This window comes from Lontra canadensis, unplaced genomic scaffold (genome assembly GCF_010015895.1).
Source record: "Lontra canadensis isolate GAN:19392208 unplaced genomic scaffold, GSC_riverotter_1.0 scaffold3, whole genome shotgun sequence".
Lineage (NCBI taxonomy): Eukaryota > Metazoa > Chordata > Mammalia > Carnivora > Mustelidae > Lontra > Lontra canadensis.
In genome coordinates this window covers 30,690,491-30,706,790 of record NW_022630997.1, presented here as the reverse complement: position 1 = coordinate 30,706,790, position 16,300 = coordinate 30,690,491, and the positions used below count along the sequence as shown (strand labels likewise).

Sequence of the window (16,300 nt, the reverse complement as noted above, 5' to 3'; positions counted from 1 at the left end):
GAACAGCTTTTCAATATTTGTCACCCATACATCTTCTTTGAAGCAGCCACTCAAGTCTTTTTCTCACTTATTGTTGTGTTATTTGTCCTCTTATTGAGTTGTAGAAATTCTTTATATATTCTAAATACAAGTCAGTATTTAAAATACATAGATATATTCTAATATATAATATATAATATAATATATATCTATATATATTAGAATATATATATATATAAATATATTATTGTCAGATAAATTTTTTGAATGTATTTTTCTCCTAGTCTGTTGCTTGCCTTTTCATTTTCCTAACAGCATACTTTGAAGGGCAACATATATATATATATTTTTTTTAATTTTGAAGTGTAATATATATTTGAAAGGCCATACATATTTTTTTAATTAAATTAAAGAAGTCTGATTTGCTTTTTTTCTTTTATAGTTTGGGGGGTTTGTATCCTATTAAAAACAAATATTCCAAACTCAAGGACATTAAATTTTTCTCAAGTATTCTTCAGAAGTTTTATGGTTTTAACACAAATTAGGTCTATGATCTATTTTGAGTTAATTTTTATATAAGATCTGAGGTAAGGGTATAGTTCATTTTTTAGTATAGGAATATACAATTGTCCAGAACCATTTGTTGAAATTATCCTTACCTCATCACTTGAATCTTAAATTCAGATATTATCGTCTATGTCTACATGACTGTAGGCAGCACTTAATGAGATATAAGTGTAAACATGCTCTGTAAGGTGGAAAACTACTAGAAATCTAAGTCACTATCATTATTAGTTAGATCTGAATGGATCCTAACCAAAAGATAAGTAACAGAAAAGTATTCAGCCAGAAGTCAGAGAACATGACCTGTGGTATGTCCCCCCTCCTTTATTAGCTTTCAGAACACCTTTAACCTCAGAGCTTATTCCCTCTGCTGTGAAGTAGGAATTATGGTATCCAATGATCTACTTCAGAGATATTTTATGAAGATTATATAAGATTATGCATTTTAAAATGCTTTGCAAATTGTAAAGTGTTATAGAAATGCAAAATGTTGTCTTTACACCTAAAAATCCTTGGACTACATAGTGAGGCCCATTCCTGCCTTGCATAGTAGTATAGGGCCATTAATATGACCACACAAGCTGAAGCTATACTTAAGATCTTAATAATCAATAGGAAAAATTATGATTGTTCCATAATCTTTTCCAGGGCAGCTATTTCTTCTATAACTATTCACATTCTATCAGAATTTCACCCCCAGTTTTACTACTTTTCCTTTCTTTGCTTCTATTTCATCTTTGTTGACCAATAAACTTTTGATAATTCATTTTTATAAAATGTAATGAGGTTTTATCACCGAAAAATAAGGAGACAATACAACTACATGCTTTGCTGTCTGTGCATGAGCAGAACAGCAGATACAGAGTGACCAACTGGAGACATATTATAAAAGGAGTAAAAAAAAAAGAAAGAAAAAAGAAGTGACATGATTATTCAGTGATCATGATGAGCATTTATTTACATAGTGATTTGTAGACTGAAGAGTTAGACGTGAAGTTTGTAATTTATGCAATTCCTCTCAGTTAATATATTGTGATTACTGAAATTTGAATTATGTTATTGAGGGACTGGAGTTCTTTAAACACACTCACTGAAATTTGTGAGTACTGGAACCATGAAGAGTAAGGACTGCATATACTTGCAATGTCTTAAGATGTGTGAATCCTCCAGTTAGTCTTCTCAGCATTTGAAAAGAGGGAAAAATTAGTTATTTCTCTGGCTTTCTTCATGTGATTCCTTAGGAATCTTCTCTATTAATTCAAGAAATGTGTGGCAAAGAAATCAAAGAAACTTTCTATGACTGTCACTTGAATAGGCTTATTTGAGATTAAATTACACAGTGGCATGAGTTAGATAAATCAGTGGACTTTGAAACAGAACTCGGCTTAATAACCATTGATTTTAAGAGAAAAGCAAAAAGTTTCACATGATTTTCCCTAGTTTTAATCATTGAATTTTATTGTTCATGTCTTTGCATCTCTTTTCTCTTTAGTTATTACTCTTCTTGTACCCAGAGTAAAGAGTTAACGCCAGTACAAATGTTAAATGTACCCCATATTCTAAAACAACCTTCTTAAAATCCCTGGAGCCTCTTTTTTTAAAGATTTTTATTTTAGGGGGTGCCTGGGTGGCTCAGTGGGTTAAATTCTCTGCCTTCGGCTCAGGTCATGATCTCAGGGTCCTGGGATCAAACCCTGCATTGGGCTGTCTGCTTAGCAGGGAGTCTGCTTCCCTTCCTCTCTTTCTGCCTGCCTCTCTGCCTACTTGTGATCTCTGTCTGTCAAATGAATAAATAAAATCTTTTAAAAAAAGATTTTTATTTTATTTTTAGAGAGAGAGAGAGCACGAGCAGGAAGATCACAGGGAGAAGGAAAGAGAATCTCAAGCAGACTCTGCACTGAGCTCAGAGCCTGTTGTGGGGCTCAATCTCACGATCCAGAGATCAGGACCTGAGCTGAAACCAAGAATTGGACTCTTAACCAACTGTGCCACTGAGGTGTGCCCCCGGAGCCTCATTTTAAAGGCTTGTTTGCATTTATTTGATTTCTTGAGGGATAATTGCACATACAGGGATGGGAATTATACAATTGGTACTTTGATCTCTCAGAGTAGCACCAAATTGTTGACATTATCTCTTAAAATGTCTAATGCTGGTTCATTACCGTGATTTCAGAAATAATTCATCAATGTATTTCTGTACATTCTCCCCAGAGAAGGTAGCAAAATAAAATATTTTAATTATCTGGGAAGGTACTTATTAATTTTATAATCATAAAGTTGTTTTACACCTGGGTGAACCAACTAAACATAAAGGTATTGATCCAATTATGACAGTCACTGTTCTACTGCAATTTCTATCAGAACCACCTCAAGTCTAGTGGGAGAAACAGGAACATAAGGAGATAATTAAAAGATAATTTGGTAAGTTGGGACGAGCAGTCACAAGATGGTATGAGGCTATTGGAGAAACAGTCAAACCTAGCTTTGAGGAAAATAAGGAGGGTCTGGCTGAGTTAGCTCTGAAAGACAGCAAGAATCACCTCAGGAAAAAAGGGAGGATGGATGGTTCTTGCAAGAACTGTGGGCTCAAAGGCCTGGAAACAGGAGAAAGAGAAGGAATTCCAGAAACCAAAAGAAGTCTGTGAAAGAGCTGAGCTGAGAAAGATGAAGTTTATGCCATGCTGCTAAAGTGCTTTACCACAATAATAACAGAGAGCCAAAGAAGGATTTTGAAGGGATTTGTGTTTTAGGAAAATCATTTCGGTAGCTACTGTGAGTAGATGGGCATGGAGGCAGTGAAGAAGACAGACCAGCTGAGAAATGAAACAGGCAGATTCAAACTCAGTTAGCAGCCATGGGAACTGAGAGATGGGTGGGGCAGATTCTGGAGGTATTAAGGAAGTAGAATCAAAAGGAATTTATGACCACTTTTAAATATCGCAGGTGACTCAAAGTCTTCTCACTTGGGCAACAGGGTGGTTATATTAAGTAAGATAGAGTAGAAAGGAGGAAGGTCAAGATGGAGGAGGAAAAACGGTAAAGTAACTTGGAAAATTTTTTACCTTGAAAGGAATGTGAGGCATACAATGACATTTCCTACCTAAGATTAAAAATGTGTTGTATTTTGTTTCTGCTCTTTGGATGGCCTGGGATAGAGAAATCCTGTGAGTAACTGGCTGGGGAGGAGAGGGGCATTAGTTTCACCCAGCACAGGAAAGCAATGTGGAGGGCCCTTAGAGACACACAAAGAGCAGCCTCTTGTTGGGAGGGTAGACTGGCAGTTTTATTGACCAGGAGAAAGGATATAAAGAGCCCCATTTATTGAAGAGACTGTCTTTTTTCCACTGCATATTTAGTCCTGCTTTGTCAAAGATTAGTTGACCATAGAGTTGAGGGTCCATATCTGGGCTCTCTACTCCGTTCCACTGGTCTATGTGTCTGGTTTTGTGCCAGTACCATGCTGTCTTGGTGATCATAGCTTTGTAGTAAAGCTTGAAATCAGTCAATGTGATGCCCCCAGTTTTGTTTTTCTTTTTCAACATTTCCTTAGCAATTCAGGGTCTGTTCTATTTCCATACAAATTTTAGGATTGTTTGCTCCAGTTCTTTGAAAAATGTCAGTGGAATTTTGATCAGAATGGCATTGAAAGTATAGATTTCTCTAGGCAGTAAAGACATTTTAACAATGTTTATTCTTCCAATCCATGAGCATGGAATGGTCTTCCATCTTTTTGTGTCTTCTTCAATTTCTTTCATGAGTGTTCTATAGTTCCTTGAATACAGATCCTTTACCTCTTTGCTTAGGTTTATTCCCAGGTATCGTATGGTTCTTGGTGTTAAAGTAAATGGAATTGATTCTCTAATTTCCTTTTCTGTGTTTTCATTGTTAGTGTATAAGAAAGCAACTGATTTCTGTACATTGATTTTTTATCCTGTCACATTACTGAATTGCTGTATGAGTTCTAGTAGTTTGGGGGTGGAGTCTCTTCAATAAGTGGTGCTGGGAAAATTGGACAGCTATGTGTAGAAGAATGAAACTCAATCATTCTCTTCCACCATATACAAAGATAAACTCGAAATGAATAAAAGACCTCAACGTGAGGCAGGAATCCATCAGAATCCTAGAGGAGAACATAGGCAGTAACATCTTCAACATCAGCCACAGCAACTTCTTTCAAGATATGTCTCCAAAGGCAAAGGAAACAAAAGTGAAAATGAACTTTTGGGACTTCAGCAAGATCAAAAGCTTCTGCACAGCAAAGGAAACAGTCAACAAAACAAGGAGGAAACCCACAGAATGGGAGAAGATATTCACAAATGACACTACAGACAAAGGGCTGGTATTCAAGATCTATACAGAACTCCTCAAACTCAAAACACACAAAACAGATAATCATGTCAAAAATGGGCAGAACACATGAACAGACACTTCTCCAATGAAGACATACAAGTGGCTATCAGACGCATGAAAAAATGTTCATCATCACTAGCCATCAGAGAGATTCAAACCCAAACCACATTGAGATACCACCTTACACCAGTTAGAATGGTCAAAATTAACAAGACAATAAACAACATGTGTTGGAGAGGATGTGGAGAAAGGGGAGCCCTCTTACACTGTTGGTGGGAATGCAAGTTGGTGCAGCCACTTTGGAAAACAGTGTGGAGATTCCTTAAGAAATTAAAAATAGAGCTTGCCTATGACCCTGCAATTGCACTACTGGGTATTTACCCCAAAGATACAGATGTAGTGAAAAGAAGGGCCATCTGTACCCCAATGTTCATAGCAGCAATGGCCACAGTTGCCAAACTGTGGAAAGAACCAAGATGCCCTTCAACAGACGAATGGATAAAGAAGATGTGGTCCATATATACTATGGAGTATTATGCCTCCATCAGAAAGGAGGAATACCCAACTTTTGTATCAACATGGATGGGACTGGAAGAGATTCTGCTGAGTGAAATAAGTTAAGCAGAAAGAGTAAATTATCATATGGTTTCACTTATTTGTGGAGCATAAGGAATAACATGGAGGACATGGGGAGATGGAGAGGAGAAGGGAGTTGGGGGAAACTGGAGAGGTAGATGAACCATGAGAGACTGTAGACTTTGAGGGACTAACTGAGGGTTTTGGAGGGGAGAGGGGTGGGAGGTTGGGTGAGCGTCATGGTGGGTATTATGGAAGACATATATTGCATGGAGCACTGGGTGTGGTGCATAAACAATGAACTCTGGAACACTGAAAAGAAATTTAAAAAATAAATAAAAATTTAAAAAAAATAAAGAGCCCAATTGTATTTGTATGTCTAAACAAAATAGCCAAGGAAGGTGATTAGGAGTTGGGTTACCAAAAGTGACAGATGTTTCAGGCTACTAGACCTTATATTTTAGATGGTTCATGGTCTGAGAAGTAGCATGTGCATAAGGACAAGGCTGAGGGACGTCTATAAATAACCCTATCATAGCTACTCCAATGCCAGACTTGAAATTCAACATGTATCCTAGCATCTTGAAGAATATGCCCAGGCTACCCACTGCTAGCTGCCAGAGCTCTTCATCACAGTCACAGGTCAAAACGCGTAGTACTAAAAGCCACACACCCCACTTTTTATCTTTTCCCAAATACAAACAGGAAAAAATCAAAACCATTTTTAGCTTACATGGAAGAATATCCCGATATCTGTTTTTTTCTCTGTTGCGTAGCTCATTCCCCGAGTTGAACGCATCCGGTAGGCTCTTACCACCTAAAGTCTTTAAAAGGTAAGAAATATAAATTATGCATTTACTATAACAAAATGAAAAAGAAAAAAATCTGCTCTTGCTCAGTGGTCATGATCCTTAAACCTCTATATGGCATGACCTAATGTTAAATGTGCTGTATGATAAGTGAAGTCAGAATCCCATTAAAAAATACTATTAAAATATCTCAAAATTGAGATATCAATCAACAAGCTGCTGGATAAGAAAATACTAATCTCCAACACCTGGGTGGCTCAGTCAGAAGCGTCTGCCTTTGGCTCAGATCATGATCCCAGAGTCCTGGGATCAGGTGCCACATCAGGCTCCTTGCTAAGCTTCTCCCTCTGCCTGCCACTCCCCCACCGCCTGTGCTCTTTCTCTCTATGTATCTCTCTCTCTCTCTCTGACAGATAAATAAGTAATATCCTTTAAAAAAAAAAAAAAAGAACAGACTAATCTCTCTGGACATACTCTTTCCCTTGAACTTCAATATTTTTCCTTTTCACACACACACACACACACACACACACACACAGAGAACATTCTCTTCTTAGGACCTATTCATTAATCTATCATTTTATAAACAAAAATAATAAAATAACAGCAAGAAAAATATACAAATATATAAACAAAAAAAAGTCTCACAATTTATTCCTTGCCCCATGAAGGAATTATAGCTAGGATACTAATTAAAGAATTCTCCCATCAGGGAAATTCAAATCTAAACCACAGTGAGATACCACCTTACACAAGTTAGAGTGGCAAAAATTGACAAGACAAGAAACAACAAATGTTGGAGAAGTTGTGGAGAAAGAGGAACCTTCCTACACTGTTGGTAGGAATGCAAGCTGGTACAGCCATTTCGGAAAACAGTGTGGAGGTTCCTCAGAAAGTTAAAAATAGAGCTACCCTATGACCCGGCAATTGCACTACTGGGTATTTACCCCAAAGATACAGACGTAGTGAAAGAAGGGGCACATGCACCCTAATGTTCATAGCATCAATGTCCACAATAGCCACACTGTGGAAGGAGCCAAGATGCCCTTCAACAGATGAACAGATAAAGAAGATGTGGTCCATAAATACAATGGAATATTACTCAGCAGTCAGAAAGGATGAATGCCCACCATTTGCATCAGCATGGATGGAACTGGAGGGGAGTGAAGTAAGTCAAGCAGAGAAAGTCCATCATCATATGATTTCACTTATTTGTGGAACATAAGGAATAGCATGGAGGACATTAGGAGAAGGAAGGGAAATTGAATGAGGGGAAATCAGAGGGGGAAATGAACCATGAGAGACTATGGACTCCAGGAAACAAACAGAAGATTTTAGAGGGGAGAGGTGTGGGGGGATGGGTTAGCCTGGTGATGGGTATTAAGGAGGGCACAGATTTCATGGAGCACTGGGTGTTATATGCAAACAATGAATGATGGAACACTACATCAAAAACTAATGATGTACTGTATGGTGACTAACATAACATAATAAAAAATATATACATACATACATAGAAGAATTCTTCCTTTCAAAAATTTTAATTACCAAGTGTGAACTCAGTATACATTTACTGAACATTTAATACATACTCAGCACTTCTCTAGATATTGGAATAAAAAGATGAGTCTGAAAATGGCCCCATCTTTAAGGAGCTCTCAGAACAGTCAGAGGGGTGATCAATGCCACAAGATGCTGATGACTGCCATCAGAAGTTAGACATATGAAAGTCTGTGTGTGTGGAAGGAGAGGAGAGCAGAGGTGAGTAGGTTATCTCTCCAGGCAGAAAGGATAGGAATAAAGGCATGGGGCATACATCTCCTCTTGGCAAATAAAGTAAATACATGGTAACAAGAGCAGAGAGAACATAATCTAGCCCAGAGGGAAACTAAAACTACCCAGGAAGGCCTTGTTTCAGATACAAAAGAAGTGGAGATGTATCCACTTCTACTCTATTAGAGTATTTGTGGATAAAGCCTGAGAATCTGTACTTTTCAAAAGCTCTTCAGTAACTCTTGGCACTTCCAGTCTTTAAATAAGTGTTGGCAACTATTGGCATGGCAAATGAGAAGCAGTAGGATAATAGATCAGATTTTTATCTTTCTTATCTTTATGCAAACCAATTATAAAATTAACTTGGAAAAATATCTATAGGAAAAGCAGAACAATTTTGTAGAAGAAGAGTATTAAGGGAAGACTAGTGTTAACAAATAATAAAAGATAACATAGCTACACTAATTAAAAGAGTTTGGTACTAGTACGTGAATAAATCAATGGAAGAAATCCAAGAATAAATTAAAATTTATGGAGAACTTCAGTATATAATAAAAGTGGCCTTTTATATCACTGAAGCATAATTTTAAGAGGATCTGGGGACAACAGGATAGCTATCTAACGCTGGGTTGCTACCAAATACCTTAAATTCTAGCTGGATCAAAGATTTACACATTTAAAAAATCAAAAAATATTAGAAAAAGACATGAAGTAATTACTATGATCCTAGAGTGAAAAGGGCATCTAAAGGATATAGAAAACCCTGAAGTCCCAAAAGATTGTCATATCTGACCACTAAAAATTAGCTATTTCTTCTAACTAAACGTGTATGTGTATACATGCACACTTCTGTGTAGCACAAACAAGGGGGAAAATTTACCACATATAGCACTACAAAAGAGACAATTTCTTCATTATATAAAATTATTAATCAATAATAAAAAGAATAAACAGAAAATTGGGCAAAGAATCGGAACTAACATTTCACCGAAAATATATATAAAAGGCTTAAAAACATATGGAAAGCTATTCCCTCGTTCTCAAGTAAGTGTCAGTATAAATATACATGGAGTCATTTGTCATATAAGAGATAAGCAAAAATCAAAAATTTGACAGCACAAAATACTGGTTGTGTTTCTAGTAACTTATTATAAGAATACTCACACATAAGCACAAGCATATAAAGAGGGGTAATTGCTGTTTATAAAGAACAAAGACAAGAACAATCTATGTTCATCACAGGGGACTACTTACAGAAAAGAAGGTCTTTATCTATATAATTAACTACACTATGCAACACTTAAAAATAATGAGATAAAGAATAAGACAGATCTATATGTACCAATAATATATTTGGAATTATTTCCTATGTGAGATATTTTCCTTAAAAAAAAAAAAAAAAAAAAAGGAAAGAAAAGGTAGAATAGTTAGTAAAGTAAAGGCCAATAGTTTCCCAGACATTTATATGACAAACTTAATAGTGGAAAGGAGGCCTAGGAACTCAAGAGAGGAAAAACAAAGACTTTATCCATTTTATAACCTTTTATGCTATTTAACTTTTTTTTTGCTATATAAACCTATTACTTTAAAAACAGACTTAATATTTGAAAACAAAAAGTACTCAATCTAAAAGAAAAGATAAAAAAGGAAAAGAAAAAAACCCTCTATTAGTAATATAGAAAATCACATTTAGACTTTTGTTAAGACCAAAATATTTACCATAAATTCCTGGAGGATTTCATATTCTGCTACTTTTTTCTCAAGCATTTTAAAACAATCCTTGATGATTGATTGCTCATGAAAATTGAATAGTAATGGTCGAACCTGAGCCAACTGAGCTAGCTCCCTTTCAGAAACAATTCGTATACCTAAGAAAAAGAAAAATTCACATTTTTAAGTTACTCATATGTATGTGAAGGGAGATTTTATTTTGTTGTGTTTTCTCTTAAGGGAAGACACAGACACTTAAGGATTATTGGAAATTCATTTTTCCAGAAGTGAAGAGTCTATTACTTTAAAAGGAAGAACCCTTGTTTCAGAAAAATCATGATCATGTACCTTGAAATTACACAAAACCCACTATTTTTAGAAAAAAATGTTAAGTGCTATAAATATAAAAGATGCTATAGACTGAGAAGTGTTCTGCTTTATAGTGTGAATTAAGTATATGCACTGACAATTATGCCAAGGCAAGCATATACAAACAAGACTTGGATGGGGAAAAGTGAGCAATTTTGCCCTCCTTCAGACTAAGTATTTGAAAGTCCCTGCAGTCTGAAACGAGAAGATGTGGAGAGTCTAACACATGTCCTACTCTAAAACAGATCAAGTACAAGATGCACATACAGACACACACACAACACAAACACACACATACCCGCCAAGGACAAAGAGGCTCTATATAATTAATAAGACTAAAAAAAAATATATATATATAACATGCAATATAATTATAGATAATAAGTATTTTGATATACATTATATAGTTATACATGTATAACCAAAAATAACAGAAGCAAATACATGCTATTTAATAGTACACATGGAGGTTTTTTATTTTAATAATGATTTTTTAGGCCATGTTGACAGTCTAGATTTCAAATATCTGAAATTTTACAGATCATGTTCACTGACCAAAATGCAATAAATCTACGGGGCATCTGGGTGGCTCAGTGGGTTAAAGCCTCTGCCTTCAGCTCAGGTCATGATCCCAGGGTCCTGGAATCGAGCTCCGCATCAGGCTCTCCGCTCAGAGGGGAGCCTGCTTCCTCCTCTCTCTCTCTCTCTGCCTTCCTCTATGCCTACTTGTGATCTCTGTCTGTTAAGCAAATAAATAAATAAATAAACATCTTTTTAAAAATGCAATAAATCTAGAAGTCAGTACTAAAAGATTATCTTTTCAATTTCAGGATTTTGAGGTAATGTGCTCAAGTGAAGCCAGTTCTCCAAATCTCTTTCCAAAGTCAACTAATGTGAACAAAAATCAAGTTAATATTAGCAAAAAAATATACAAGAAGCAATTCCACAAAAGAGTGGGCATAAAAAAGAAGTTTCTAAAAATATGCATAGCCTTATAAAACCCTTCTTGTCTTGGAAATTTATTCAACCAAAAGCTCTCTATAGGGGTGGGAATAAGGGACTGTTGGTTGAAAGACAGTCACAGAAATCCTAAAATTTCTCACAAATATCTCTAACCTTAGTATGAGAGGAGGCCTAGGAAGCCCAGAGGGGGAAATAAAATTCCATGAGAGTACAAGCCATTTTGATCACCGTTGATCCCCAAAAGAAAAATCCTTAGAACTTCCCACGTATTCCAGCCATGCTGGAACAGAAGCTGAGAGCAGGGAAGGAGAGGAATGAAAAGGTAGAATGACAGCAATGGACACTGTTGTTGCCCCCACAACATTGATTCTACCCTGATGGTTAGTAGAGCCACGTGTGATCATTCCACAATAATTCCCTTGCCAGTAAATAATTCAGCAACATGTAGGTGATTTGAGCCAATGGGAAGTAAGGATAAGTTTATTCAAGGCTTATGGGCAAAAGAAGCAAGCTTCTCTCTCATCTGTATCTACTGTCCAGACATAAGTCCGGAAGTATAACTATGGCCCTGATTATTACTATAAGCCCCACTGTGACATAAAAGGAATGAACTGAATACAGCAAATACAAAAAAAAAAAAAAAAAAAAAAAAAAAAAAACCAAAAAACCTATGCTGTAAATGACATCACTGAACAATTAGATCATATTGAATGTGGAATACTGCCTACCTCTGTACTTCCATTATGGGAGAATGTATATTACTTTATCATTAACATCATTTTCAATTTGGTTTCTTTTTATTGCAGTCCAAGAATTCCAATGAAGGTGAATAGGTCAGGCTTCAGCTAAAGATCATGGCAATCATTACAGGAAGGGGTTTTTGCAGAAAGGCAGTTTACAGAAAGGGATTTTTATCTAGCTATCTAGTGCTGACATCATTGGACAGGTCAGAAGAACAGGAGCTTCCCCTCATCATGGTCCAAAAATAACACCACAAAATGGTCTGCCACAAGAAGAGCTAGCTTTGCTGTAATGAGGAATCTGAGGAAGTTGGACACCACTGCTGTCATCACTAGCTCCTGGATGACACTACAACCACAGAGGAATCAGAAAGCCATCACTATGAGTGCTAGCTCATCATTGACCACCTTAGTTAGAATGAGATGCTAAGAATGCCATGCCTGTTGTGGTTTGGACCAGCAGCCTGGATGCTTCTCTTCATGTCTCAGTCTTGGCTAAGTGCATACAACTGGCCAAACCCATACTAACGACCAGGATTTCTGGGAAATGTAATTTTTAGTATTCTTGCCTGGACCATAAAGAAAGACACACTAGGAGGAGAATGTGATCAATGTTGAGTAAACTAGTCTATACCACTTGCAATACAACTCATCCATACCCATTCAGTTTTCTTCTCTTTTCCCCCAACCCTTCTGCACACTTGTCCTTATCCTCTCAGGCAAAATCTAGCCCTCAAAGTGTAGTTTATAATGGAAGATAACAATCAAACCAAATCAAATAGAATGGGAATCAACAAGAATTCATCCATGACAGGGCACCTGGGTGGCTCAGTCAGTTAAGCATCTGCCTTTGGCTCAGGTCACAATCCCAGGGTTTTGGGATCAAGTCCCACAGTGGGCTCCTAGCTTAGCCAGGAGCCTGCTTCTCCCTCTGTCTGCCACTCCCCTTGTTTGTGCACTCGCGTGCGCTCTCTCTCTCTCAGTAAAATAAATAAATAAAATCTTTAAAAAGAAAAGAATTCATGCTCAAACAGCAAAATCAAAGAGATGAAGAACTATACATGTTAGTGAACAAGATGGAAATAAAACACAAGATGAAGAAAAAAATGAGTAATGCAATATGGTATGCAAAAACATTTCAATCCATTCTGAATGGAACATAACCTACATTGTAGATCTATTGTGTGTAGAAGGAAGTAATAAGAATATAAATTATTTTATTATTTTTTATAGGCTCCATACCTAGGCTAGAGCCCAATGTGGGGCTTGAACTCAGGGCCCTGAGATCAAGACCTGAGCTGAGATCAAGAGTCAGATGTTTAACCAATGAGCTACCCAGGTACCCCTTAAACAAACTCCATATCCATGGAGCCCAACACAGGGCTTGAACTCAGGACCCTGAGGTCAATACCTGAGTTGAGATCAAGAGTCAGATGCAGGGCACCTGGGTGGCTCAGTGGGTTAAAGCCTCTGCTTTCAGCTCAGGTCATGATCCTAGGGTCCTGGGATCAAGGCCCACATCAGGCTCTCTGCTCAGTGGGGAGCCTGCTTCCCCCTCTCTCTCTGCCTGCCTCTCTGCCTACTTGTGATCTCTGTCTGTCAAATAAATAAAATCTTAAAAAAAAAAAAAGAGTCAAGATGCATTACTGACTGAGCCACCCAGGCACCCTCAGAATATAAATTATTTTAAATGAGATTAAAAGTAAAACAAAAAACCAGAATGACCTCTTACATGAGGTTTTTAGAGTAGTCAAATCCATAGATACAGAAAGTATAATGGGCTTGTCAGGGGCTGGGGAGAGGGAGAATGGGGAGTTAGTATTTAATGGGTACAGAGTTTAGTCGAGGAAGAGGAAAAAGTTCTGGGGATGGATGGTGGTGTTGCTTGCACAACAATAAAAATGTACTTAATACCACTGAACTGTACACTGAAAAATGGTGAAGATGGTAAATGTTATGTTCTGTATATTTTACCACAATTTTTTAAAATGTCATTAAAAACCGAAATTCTTTGCATCACTGCAGTCTCTTATCCAGAGACCAGCTGCTATTAAAAGATTAGATTCTCCTCAGCTCATGAGACAATTGTCAACAGCAACCAGAGCCACGAATTTTCTTGCTCACACCTCTCTCTTAATAAAGCAAAGACAAAGTTTCCCAAAAGATTCCAACAAACCTTTACTTGAATTTCAGGCAAGTTGGGTATCTGAACTATTTTTTAAATAAAAATTAAAAAAAAAACAGAATGAGGTGAAAATAAGTTTATAGACTTAAGAAAATAAAGGTCAAAAATACATGATTATAGAATTAGTAATTAAATCAAAGACTACAAGAAACAAAGTAGACAGCTGAAAATGAGCTTATTCATAGGACAAAGACGTGTACATAAATTAATGAAGAGGAGAGAAGATAAAAAAAAAAAAAGAGGGGCGCCTGGGTGGCTCAGTGGGTTAAAGCCTCTGCCTTTGGCTCAGGTCATGATCCCAGGGTCCTGGGATCGAGCCCCGCATCAGGCTCTCTACTCAGCGAAGAGCCTGCTTCCCTTCCTCTCTCTCTGCCTGCCTCTCTGCAGACTTACTTGTCTGTCAAATAAATAAATAAAATCTTAAAAAAACAAAACCAAAAACAAAACAAGATAGCATATGTAAGGGCCTCATTAGAAGTTCAGAAGAAAAACTCAAGATAGGGTGAGGAACTCAAGAAATCTTTCCCTCACGATACAAGCTTGGAGAGGGAAGCAGCAGCTTCTGTAGGAAAGGTACAATGCCTCATTCAGTTCCTTTTTCTCTATCTCTCCTAAGGATCAAACGCATAAGCTGGGAAAGGGGCAGCAAACCCTATTATCCACAAAGCACAGGTTAAGACACAATAACATTGGGAATTAGGAAGGGAGAAATCATCCTCTGCTCAGCCTATAACATATCCTCTACCCTAAAGAAAGGACAGGTAATTAAGGGCACCATCCTAAGAACCAGGGACACCTGCACCTGCCTACAACTGATACTGAACAAGGACAAGAAAGAATGTAATCCCACCCCAGACTGGTTAGCAAGTAACATAATTACAAATAAGAGTACTCTATTGCTGGGGAATAAACAAGGTCATGGACAGGAACTTTCTCTGAGGTGCAGGTGTAATGGGGAGATTTAAGCAAAGGGTAGACATTGAAATAAAAACTCTGGCATTTTCCATTGTAAGCGCAAGGTAACAATACAGGAATTTGAAGCTGGTGATACGCTAAGAGTAAGAACAGCAACATTAAAACCCAAACCCTGCTCAAGTCCTAACTAAATTGACTCAACTCATCAGACTGAAGGCCTACAAAATGAAGACGTATGTCTATTCTTATTTACCTCAGGCTCAAAACACAAGACAACCAGATTTCAACAAAGAAATTATATGCACACAAAGAATCAAGTAAAAAGGGGGGGAAAAGTCAAGAGATAAAGCAATAAAAAGAACCAGACAGAGATATGACATAAATGTTAAACTATCAGACAATAGAGTTGAGGGTCCAAATTTAACACCCCATAAAACAGATAATCAAGTCAAAAAATGGGCAGAAGACATGAGCAGACACTTCTTCAAAGAAGACATACAAATGGCTAACAGACACCTGAAAAAGTGTTCATCCTCATTAGCCATAAGGGAAATTCAAGTCAAAACCACAGTGAGATACCACCTCACACCAGTCAGAATGGCAAAAATTGACAAGACAAGAAACAACAAATGTTGGAGAAGTTGTGGAGAAAGGGAACCCCCTTATACTGTTGGTAGAAATGCAAATTGGTGCAGCCACTTTGAAAACAGTGTGGAGTTTCTCCCCAAAATTAAAAATACAGCTACCCTATGACCCAGCAATTGCACTACTGGGTATTTACCCCAAAGATACAAATGTAGTGAAAAGAAGGGGCACATGCACCCCAATGTTCATAGCCACAATGTCCACAATAACCAAACTGTGGAAGGAGCCAAGATGCCCTTCAACAGATGAATGGATAAAGAAGATGTGGTCCATAGATACAATGGATACAATGGATAGATACAATACATAGATACAATGAAATATTACTCAGCCATCAGAAAAGATGAATACCCAAATTTCCATCAACATGGATGCTGAGTGAAATTAAGTAAAGCAGAGAAAGTCAATTATCATATGGTTTCACTTATTTGTGGAACATAAAGAATAGCATGGAGGACATTAGGAGAAGGAAGGGAAAAATGAATGGAGAGAAATTGGAGTGGGAGATAAACCATGAGAGACTATGGACTCTGGAAAACAAACAGAGGGTTTTAGAAGAGAGGGAGGTAGGGGGCTGGGTTAGTCTGGTGATGGGTATTAAGGTGGGCACGGATTACATGGAGCACTGGGTGTTATATGTAAACAATGAATCATGGAACACTACATCAAAAACTAATGCTGTACTCTATGGTGACTAACATAACATAATAAAAAGAAACTAT

The 16,300-nt window shown here is 37.2% G+C and overlaps 1 protein-coding gene across 6 annotated transcripts in view; it reads right to left on the bottom strand.

Moving 5' to 3' along the window:
- PTPN20 (protein tyrosine phosphatase non-receptor type 20) overlaps window positions 1–16,300 on the bottom strand; it is a 98,174-nt gene that overhangs the window by 21,255 nt on the left and 60,619 nt on the right. For all 6 annotated transcript variants that reach the window (XM_032838095.1, XM_032838103.1, XM_032838079.1 and 3 more), the window contains 2 exons: window positions 9,771–9,919; window positions 6,203–6,293 (listed from right to left, as the gene is read on the bottom strand). In XM_032838095.1, coding sequence (XP_032693986.1) covers window positions 6,203–6,293; window positions 9,771–9,919 — 240 coding nt within the window. The remainder of the gene's footprint in view (window positions 1–6,202; window positions 6,294–9,770; window positions 9,920–16,300) is intronic.